Below are 10141 nucleotides of genomic sequence, written 5' to 3' on the forward strand. Positions count from 1 at the left end.
GAATCCATCAGTAGCTAATCTAACATCTAATCTAACAAAATCTATCGTTTGACCAAAAACAAAATATGAAATTACAGGTGGGTTTACTCAGATTATAATTATATAATGCATCTTTAGGATTAGATTGAATTCATAACTGAAGAATGGGGGTAGATTAGTGATAATCTTACAGGCTTTCACACTTACAAACAAAGACATACACATCAACCATACTTACAATGTCATAGTTCTCTCTCACTCTCTTACTAACCCTACACAAGAAAAAAAACCAAATCTCTCAGGAACCCTCTAAGCGTTGTCAAACAACCGAAAAGCATAAGTAAAGTCACATATTTGCCTCAGTAGGCATGATGGCTCTTGAGCAATCATACTTTCGCCAAGGATTGGGGTTTCTTGGCGCTTCCTTTCTTTCTTCGCAGCAGTAGCCTCCTTAGCAAACCAAAACCTCCTTGTTTCTTACTCGGCACAATAGCCAGACTCCCAACTGCGCTGTTACCACCTTTACCCCTTGAACCTAGATGCCCTTCCGGCATATGTACCAGAGCGATAGGAGTGGACAAGGCATTGTGACTATCAGACTGAAAAAGCGATGGTTTCTGCGGATCTGCATCCGTTGTTGTCTCATTATCTTTTGGAGACTTGGGATTGTCCTCAGCTAGCATTTGATCAAGCAGGGAAGAGCGCCTGTTCAAGTTATTGCTGGTGGCATTGGCTGCAGTGCTGGTTGTGGAGAACACCTTGTCAAAACGTTGTGCTTCCCTTGGTGTAGTCAGTGCCTTGATCTGTTTTCCTAGGTTTAGGATGGTTTCTTGACACTCTGCCAGCTTCACCGAAGCTGTTGTGATTTCCCATCCCTGCAAAATATAACATGTCACATTGCTGTGCCTAGTGAAAAATAGTTTACAAATGTGCTCGATTACTTATTTTCATATAATGATAGTGATGATTTCTACATTCCCGTGGACTTACGGAAGGGGATTGTTTTTCGTCTTGGTTTATGCCATGCGTTAGAGTCTCCTTCTCAGCACTGAGTTAAACATTTCACAAATCAGAGTTGTCTCATCAATCAAATCAACACAAGCTTTACATAGTTTCGGCAGAAAGAAAAATCAGGAGACCGGAACTTACCTTTGTAGCTGGAGCTGAAGCTCAAGACATGTTGCTTCTAAATCTTCACAACAGTTATGTTTATCCTCCAATTCAACTTCTAAAGAAGAAAACTTCTGGAAGACTTGTTTCAACTTTGCTTTGGCAACAGTCAGTTGAGTATCAAGATCTTCATTAATCGACTTCTGATTTTCGATCTGATCTACCATCACCCCCTCTGATTCTTTCAGACTCTCCACTTCTGTCTTTAAGATTTCAATTCTTTGTTGTGATTCCTGAAGTTGTATGACCAACGCTTCATTCTTTTCGGTTGCTGACTGCAGGCTAGCTTCCATATTCTTTAGTTCATCTTTCAATCTGCTGTTTTCTTCTTGCAGTTTATCCTGCACCATATTCAATTGAAGTGGAACATTTGTTTCCTTTGAAGAAGCAACTAAAGGCAGACACAACAACTGCTCCGCAGACGCACCCTTCACTCCATTATCTCGTCGGTCTTCAGGCCAACCAAATTGCTTATTGATTTTATTCCTCATGCTTGAAGCATCTTGACAACGTTGGCTGCCACTATCTTCCACTGAAGTGTCAATACTCAAAGCTCCACCAAAAGAATCTACAGGATCAGATTCTGCAAGAGGCCTTGAGACTGCACTTCTACGAGGTCCATTGTCGGTTGGTGGATTTATGTAACCCAAGGCAATTTTGATGTCCTCAAATAGCTCATCTAAACTTCGTTTCGAAACATTCTTTTGCTCCAACATTGCTTTTAAAACGACCTGAAGCCAATCAAAAGAATTCTCTGACCTTGAATCTTTTGACAGGCCGTGCTTTCTCTCATCACTGTTGGAACTGACTTCAACTGGTACAAGCTCCCTACCGGTAAAACAATGTTGATGCCCATTGTTAGGAGGTTTACCAGCAGAAACTATTGCCAATTTCTCCATCTCAACAAAATCATCCATTAAGCTAATGTCTGAACATTCCTGTGGACTTTTAAGTCTGTCGTTTTTAAAATGTTCCAACTCTGAAATTAGAGCACTAGCCCAAGATTCGGACGAGCTATCATCACTGCCAATGTCAAACCTTGAATATCGAGAAATGTCATTACATGGTACCAGCTCCATAGATTTATGGAATTTAGAAAGCTCTCCAAGCTGAGTCTCAGCCTGTGACAATCTGGAAGCTGTTCGAGAATATGTGGTCCTTGAAGAAAGGAGTTCGGCATTTTTTTTTGTTAAAATTTCTCTCAGAGTTTTGTTTTCTTCTTCCAAATCTCGTAATTGCTCAATCACGAGACTCATCTTCTTATTTGAAATTTCAGGAGAATTTCCCATGTTGGCATCTTTTGCAACCATATCTCTTGTATGATTCTGCTTTCTTCTTCTCATCTCGGTCTGATCCCTTCCCAGCATTTGAACCTCACTCTTCATATTCACCAAAGCAGTAGGACCTGGCAGCCGCTTTCGCATAAGGAGATGAAGTCTTTGACATTCTTGTTCTAACTTTGCGATTATCCTCACACTCTCCAAATGTTGTTTATGGGATTCTGCAGCTGACCGACGGTTGTATTCCATCTCCTCACTTCGGATCTCAAGTTCCTTCTCAAGCATGTGAAATTCATATCTTAGAAAAGCATTTTCCTTTTCTGTGGAATCCAGTCTAGCCATTAGGGCACTGAATTCTGCATCGGTTTGAGACTTGTGTCTATTCAAATCTTCGATCAATTTGTCTTTTGCTCGAAGGGCTCTGTTCAAATTAGTATTTTCAGCAACCAAGTGTGTAAGCTGTTCACTTGTCTCTCTCAACTTCTCTTCTAACTTTTTCTGTGCCTTCTCATACTCTCTTGATGTCATCATAACTGCTTCATGTATTCTTTGCTCCTGTTCTTCTTGAACAAACTTTAGCTGCTGCATGCATTCGTTCAATGCATCATCTGAATGAGTTGATCTTTCATTTGTGGATACTCCCTGCCTCAAAGGTTCCTCTAATTCTTGCTTTAAAACCGACTCTCCTGCCTTCTCACTACCTGAAACAATAGTTATTTATACAATCAGCAAAAACTCAAAAGGAGCATTCAATGAGAAAATAGGGATTTTACCGATGATATAAAAAACAACGAAGCCTGTAAAGAAAGATTTGTAAGTTGTAGAAAGAGAAGAATAACTTACAATCACCTGCTATAGCTTCTTCTTCCGGTTTTGCATGTTCTGGAACGGGATCTTCTTTTACAGTGCGGTCTAGGAGAACTGAAGCTAACTTCTCATTTAGATTTTTCCTCGATCTCTCTGTTTCGCTTCCTTTCTCAGCTGGATATGAAAATGTCTGTACCTAACATGATAAAACATCGGTAGTACAATAATCAGATTAAAACATCTTTGCTCCCCCAGTAAACTACTCCAATATATGCACATAGATGGATTGTATACTATAAAAGGCTTAAAACAAAAACAGCAGATGCGCAAGTCAAATGAACATATAAGCTGCATATCCGAGGACAATTGCTGCGCACAAGACAGACAAAATGCAGGAAACGAAACAGTATTATACTCGGGAAACAAATTGGCTGATCCGAAATGCAAAGTGATTGGTTACCTCTTCTTCAATTCTTCCCAAAGGAGTGGCAACTTTGTTAGTTGCAAGAATTGTCTTCTCTGAAGATTTTTTCCTCCAAAGCCAAGCCTTGTGGTCCATGATTTCGGGTCACTATTCAAGAACAGAAACGGATAACCAATTAAGCATGTAGAAAACTGTCAGTAACTTATAAAAGAAACAAAGCATTAGAGTAACAAACAATGTCCTTAAAAATGAAAGTGAAATGAATTGATTGCCTAACTAAGACGCTGTTGGTAACGCAGGGATAAAAACTCGAAATACTGAATTTCCGTTTTTTTAACTATCCGGTATTCTAAAGTATTCTCATCTATGGGGAGGAGGATTCGAACTTGAGTGCAAGAAGAGGCACAATCCCGGACCAACTTGCCTAACCTGCGTCTGCTAGAAACAAAGCATTAGAGTAACAGTGTCCTTAAAAATGAAAGTGAAATGAATTGATTGCCTAACTAAGACGCTGTTGGTGACGCAGGGAAAAAAACTCGAAATACTGAATTTCCGTTCTTTTAACCATCCGATATTCTGAAGTATTCTGATATAGGAAGATTCCAACTTGAGTGCAAGAAAGGGCACAAACCGTGACTATCTGGCCTAACCAACGTCTGCTAGAAACAATTAATGATCATAACCACAAAAAGGAAAGCATAGAACAAAGATTTAAGCACCCTAATTTTCTCCCAGTGCAGGCTCCAAAATTTTACAGTCCACTGAGGCTGCATGCAGCTGAAAACCTCTCAAAAGGAAGAAGGGGTGATCAACCACAAGGTAACAGTGGCATTTCTCCGTCTCCGATCAACAAAATAAGGCAGAATTTTTAGCTTTCATAACCAAATTGCTATACTCTTTACCAATCTAAACAAATAGACCGTTTTACTGCCGTAAAAATATTTTTAAAAATTAAAAACAAATAAATTAGGATTAACCATGGTGAGATTACCACCAAATTTGAGGAAACAAGAAGTCTTGCAGTAAATCTAAAATTTCTTAGCATGGTAAGAGCGAGGAAGATCATGCATGAAGAAAATGAAGGTAAACAATTATCTGAAACCAAAAGTTCTCACCTGGGCAATTAAGAGAGAGACCAAAATGCTAAAACAGTGGTGCTCCAAGAACTGTTTCCACCATGCCTTACTGTGGAAGTCAAGGGAGAAGAAAACAACGACTTATAATACCACAAATGAAGAGAGACTTTCTTCTTCATGGATCAATAGAATCATAGGATGCTCGCACTCCACCGACAGTTTACCTCTCTCGGTAATAATAATCAATGAGAGAGAGAGGGAAGAGAGAGTAAAAGGAAAAAAGAGCAAAAAGGAAAAGCCAAAGAGAAAAAGAAGTCAAAGAACAACGGGCCACAGGCAGAACAGGAGAAAGAGAGAGAGAGGGAGATGGGTTGAATCCTGTGTGAGTGAAGTGTGGTGGTTTGAGTTGGACAACAAGAAGACGCTTAATCAATGGCATAACCAGTGGTCTTCTATCATATTAGTAAAATGGTTCAAAGCCTTGAATGTTGGCGTGAGTTCAAATTATGTGGATGACTAATCTAATATTTAGTCTAACAAAGTTTATCATGGTTCTTTACAACAGCGGTGGAAATGTGTAGAGCTCTACCATGATAGCATGAGTTCAAACTTCATCAGTAGTATTCTTCTTCACTTGTAAGTGAGAGGTCTTAGGTTCGATTCTCGTCAAAAACATCAAATGTGAATTTGAACTACATTATTACTAGTTTATTGTGAAGTTAAGTTCATCTTTTTTTTTAATGTAAATAACATCATTGTTTACAAAATAAAACCTATCGTCGGAAAAAAAAAATTAAAAAAATTAATGGCAAGTGTCACGCATGGTGGAGGTGGGAAAAAGACAAATAAAGGGAGAATAAGACACGAACGGATTACCAAGTTTTGGTGGATCCAATCCAATTGTGTGTGTGTGTGTGTGAGTGTGCTTGTAGTATGGAGTTGATACGTGCTATTAAGTTAGTGGGATGTGTGAGGCAACAAAAGTATGTACAAAACCTTTGAACAATGATGATGTCCTTAGACGAATCATTACTTGTTTTAGTCCCTACCAAATTTAATTAATTAATAAGCTTTGCATTTATTTTGGTAAACTTATGATTATTTTATATAATGCTTTGAGCTTGTCTTACATTGCCACTAAGATTTTTTTGTGTTGTTAATGTGATTTTTGTTTTATATGATAATTCAAGATATAATATGTAGGTTCTTGACTGTAGGTTATTTCTTATTCTTATTATTGGCTGAGATGGAACTCGAACTTCAAAAATTTAAAAGGAGTGGTGTTATTCATACACCACTTAATCTTTTGTCGTTGAATTAAATTAATTAAAGAGAATCAAGGGACATAAGTTAATAGTAATTGTGTGTGAATTAAAATGAAGTATGTAGATGGCACTACTTTTTATAAGTGACATAGTACTAGACTAGCTAGTTGATTTCTGCATATAGAGAATTTAAGATTAGTTCAAGCCAAACTTGAATTTGGCCAATATATTGAATTGGAATTTAAAACTATAAGAGGCAAATACAATTCAGACATTACACATTTTGGTAGAATTTAAAATCATTCACCTAAGGCCATCTCTAATGAAAATGTCAAATTATTAGTCAATATAGGATTTGATAAGATTTTATTGGACTTTGAAATCAAAGTGTGGTCAATTAGGATTTTAAAAGAAGATTTTAAAAGACTTTGAAATCATGGTGTAATCAAAGTAGGATTTAAGAGGATTTTAAAATTACATCAAAATTTATGGGTAGCCAATTGAGATTTTTATTAATTTTTTTAGAGTGATTATAAATCTATGTGAAGTGTATATAACCAAAACCAAAAAGAATCACATCTCACCCTCTAGGATTTCAAATCTAGCTTATGTTCTTCTAATCCTCTCTCCTCATTCCTCACTTCTCACCGGTCATTGTCATTAATCCTATCTTCTTTGAGTCCAATTATGCCATGTCTCAACACCATGTTACAACCCCTCTTTTCCAACCCAGTACCAGAAACACAATCAAACGTCAAATACAACCCACAAAAGAATATAAGAATGGCAGATATAGTTTTTGCTAACTCCAAATGTATTTACATACAATGCTATCATTCGTGGTCTTTGTATGCCAAGAAAGCTTGAGGAAGCATGCTCCATGCTCAAAGTTTTGGAATCCAGAGGCTGTGATCCGAATTTTACTGTTTACAACACCTTATTAAGTTATTTGCAAAGTATTGGAAAGCTTGCTTCAGCTTATGAAGTAATAATATATATGATGGAGAAAGGGCAGTATACCCATCTACTTTCAAAGTTCAAGGAATATAGGAGATGTTAAATTGCTAAATTCTTTTATTTTCAATATTCACTTGCAATCTCATAAGAAGAAATTAATTAATTCAGCTCAGTTAACAATATATAGCTCCAGGGTATCTGTAATACTCTAATTATTTTTAAATATGTGATTCAATTATGAAATTCAAATTAATTGATGATTATGAAATTTAAATGGGGAGAAATGTGAAATCCCATTCCTGGATTTTAGTATTAAATATTTTGTAGTCGTATTTGGGTTACGACGCATTTATATTTACGGCATATAATTGTTTTGATAAGTTTAAAACGATGAAATTGCCCCTAGTTGGCTAAACAGAATTATACGAGGATGTACTTTATCCATATATGTTTCGCTGCATTTCTTGGTATATTTGGATAGAGGTCGATCCTACCAGCGCATAGGCTAAAATCGTTCGTGAAACAGAGTAGCATAGGCTAAAATCGTTCGTGAAACAGAGTTATAACGAAGGAGATATAAACGAGAAAAGGTAAGGGCAAAATGGTCATTTGACCATTTATTTAGAAAGCTCTAGCTTTGCTGAGTAGCCATCTGGGGTGCCACATGTCTAGCTGTTATGGAGAAAGGAGAAGAGAAATGAGGGAAATGAGAGAGTGGACGGGCTAATAGGAAGAGTAGGAAAGAAGGGAAATGAGGGAAAAGAGAAGGAGGGAAGCAGATCCACCCTCGACCTATTTCCTTGCGCGACTCGACCAGACCACAGCCATGAAATTCGACGTTTTCTCCGGCCAATTTCCAACGAATTGCACCGAGCCACCACTTAGAAACTCATCCCCGATCTCCTCTCCTATTTCCACCAAAAACCTGAGCCATTTCAACTCTCTTTTCCCAATGAACAGATCTAGTGCACCAGTTAGTGTAGCGACGGTGATCCTCCAATTCTGGAAGCCTCGCAGTCAATCACCACCACCAAGGAACTTCATATGAACCTAGGATGAAGGCCCAAGCCTTGGTTGAGGCATCAGAGTCCGTTGGATGTCGAATCGAAGCTCACCTTTTTTAGATTCTGTCAGATCGTGGTGTTTTTAGACCACTTCTCGGCCGAATTGGACTTCGGCCCATGTATGAAAATTCTTTCCTTGTTGTGTACTACAATTATGTGAAATTTGAAAAATTTTAGAGTTAGTCGGAAAATTGGGTATCCGTTCATCAAAAACTGTCGTCGTGGCCAATGGGCTGACTTTGATTTCTTTTTCTTTTTTTAAGCTAAATTCAATATTCTGATTTCATATTTGACATTCGTTTGATGTGATTTGATTTTTTGAATCTAATATTGTAACGTCCACCACTTGAATATTTAAAGGATAAACAATTTAAGTATGACGGTGAACTACGAATGGCTTGTTCCCTTTTAAGGTACGTATGCAGTCTAACAAGAAGGTCAGACGCGGCCATAAAGTAACTGAATTAATTTTTGAATAATTGTCAAGTAAGTCGATTTAATATGGATAATAGAGTAAAGATTAACCATGACTGTATTTTTAGTGTATCACTGTATCTCGCTTCTGAATAAATTTTGGGTCATTACATTATCTCATTTATGCAATGTATCCACACCTTGTATAAGTTGTCTCTGAAGGAAAAAAGTAAAGTATGCACTAATCTGGCTAGGTGCAATTCAGTAAGTGTTGGTTAGAAAATGGCTATATATGATAGTCTTTCTCTAAGAAATAATAAACAAGGAATGGGCATTGGCGGTTTCCTTCTTCATTTCTTTATGCGTCAATAATTTAAGATTTGGTTGGTTTCCACTGGATATTGGTTGACAAAACACGAAAATGAGGAGTAAGGCGATGCCAAATATATAGCGGCAGAAGATGGCTGAAGAGGAGAAAAAATGGCTGCAAATAGTGGGGGAAGAAAAGTTGGAGGAAAGAAGTTGATCACAAAAAAAAAAAGACAGAAGAAAAATCACTCAAACAAGTTGACCTTCTTCTGATGCAAAATCTCAGCAGGTTTTGTTAGTAACCTATAAAAATCAATCAAATTAATAAATCAAGTCCGTAGAAATCCTTAAAAATCCATATGGAGTTTGTAGAAGTTTTCAAATCCTATCAAATCTTTTAAAATCCTCCTATCCTAGATTGACTACAGCCCCCTTAGAGTCAAATTTCAATTGATGGCTGATGTGGCAATCTGAGGTCTTATGTCAAATTTTGTGTTTCTCCAACCGAGTTGTCAAATGGTTATATTTATTAAAAAGAATTGTTGAAAAGGAAAATGTTAGTGGAATAAGGGATCCACTATTAAATTAATAAAAAAAATTGACATTGATGCCAAATTTGAATCCAAAACACAAGGCCTTGAAATCCAATCAGCAAATAACACTTCGGTTGAAAGGATTTTTGATGTCATATATCCACCTAGGATTTGACATGCTCTATTATACTATCAAAGCGAATCTGATAGAAAGAGCCGTTGTAAAATCAGTTGCATAATATCTTTTGGGAGTTGCCACTTAGTATTACGGTCTTTTCACTTGTTAGTGAAAAACTTAAGTTCGATTATCGTCAAAGACAAATTTGAACTACATTATTGCTAGTCCATTGTAAGACTAACTCCACCCCTTTCCCTTAGGAAAATAAAAAATCTCTTGGGAGTTTATTAGGGGTGAGCTCAGAAGGATTTCTAGAAGAATAAAAAAAATTGACATTGATGCCAAATTTGAATCCAAAACACAAGGCCTTGAAATCCAATCAGCAAATAACACTTCGGTTGAAAGGATTTTTGATGTCATATATCCACCTAGGATTTGACATGCTCTATTATACTATCAAAGCGAATCTGATAGAAAGAGCCGTTGTAAAATCAGTTGCATAATATCTTTTGGGAGTTGCCACTTAGTATTACGGTCTTTTCACTTGTTAGTGAAAAACTTAAGTTCGATTATCGTCAAAGACAAATTTGAACTACATTATTGCTAGTCCATTGTAAGACTAACTCCACCCCTTTCCCTTAGGAAAATAAAAAATCTCTTGGGAGTTTATTAGGGGTGAGCTCAGAAGGATTTCTAGAAGAATAAAAGAAATATAATTTGCCAAAAACGAAAAAGAGAACTGAAA

General features: G+C 37.0%; 1 protein-coding gene across 8 annotated transcripts; it reads right to left on the bottom strand.

The window, feature by feature from the left end:
• Positions 1-98: 98 nt before the first annotated feature.
• Positions 99-5171, bottom strand: LOC103437165 (filament-like plant protein 7). 8 transcript variants are annotated; one of them, XM_008375621.4, is made up of 6 exons: positions 4776-5171; positions 3697-3807; positions 3273-3432; positions 1129-3130; positions 970-1027; positions 99-854 (listed from the first exon to the last, which is right to left on the bottom strand). In XM_008375621.4, the coding sequence occupies exons 2-6, from the start codon at positions 3793-3795 to the stop codon at positions 366-368; spliced, it is 2808 nt and encodes a 935-aa protein (XP_008373843.3). In that variant the 5' UTR covers positions 3796-3807; positions 4776-5171; the 3' UTR covers positions 99-365. The 8 variants fall into 8 exon arrangements, with proteins under 8 accessions (XP_008373843.3, XP_008373844.3, XP_028957933.2 ...); XM_008375622.4 differs by having other exon boundaries at positions 3273-3426; positions 4776-5131; XM_029102100.2 differs by having other exon boundaries at positions 3279-3426; positions 4776-5124.
• Between the last annotated feature and the right edge of the window lie 4970 nt (positions 5172-10141).

Source organism: Malus domestica, chromosome 05, assembly GCF_042453785.1.
Source record: "Malus domestica chromosome 05, GDT2T_hap1".
NCBI lineage: Eukaryota > Viridiplantae > Streptophyta > Magnoliopsida > Rosales > Rosaceae > Malus > Malus domestica.

Coding starts and splice junctions, on each gene's coding strand:
- LOC103437165 (XM_008375621.4), bottom strand. CDS start 3,795: ATGGACCACAAGGCTTGGCTTTGGAGGAAAAAATCTTCAGAGAAGACA. Junction 3,131..3,272: donor AGAAGCTATAGCAGGTGATT/GTAAGTTATTCT, acceptor CTATTGTTTCAG/GTAGTGAGAAGGCAGGAGAG. Junction 1,028..1,128: donor CTTCAGCTCCAGCTACAAAG/GTAAGTTCCGGT, acceptor TGTTTAACTCAG/TGCTGAGAAGGAGACTCTAA.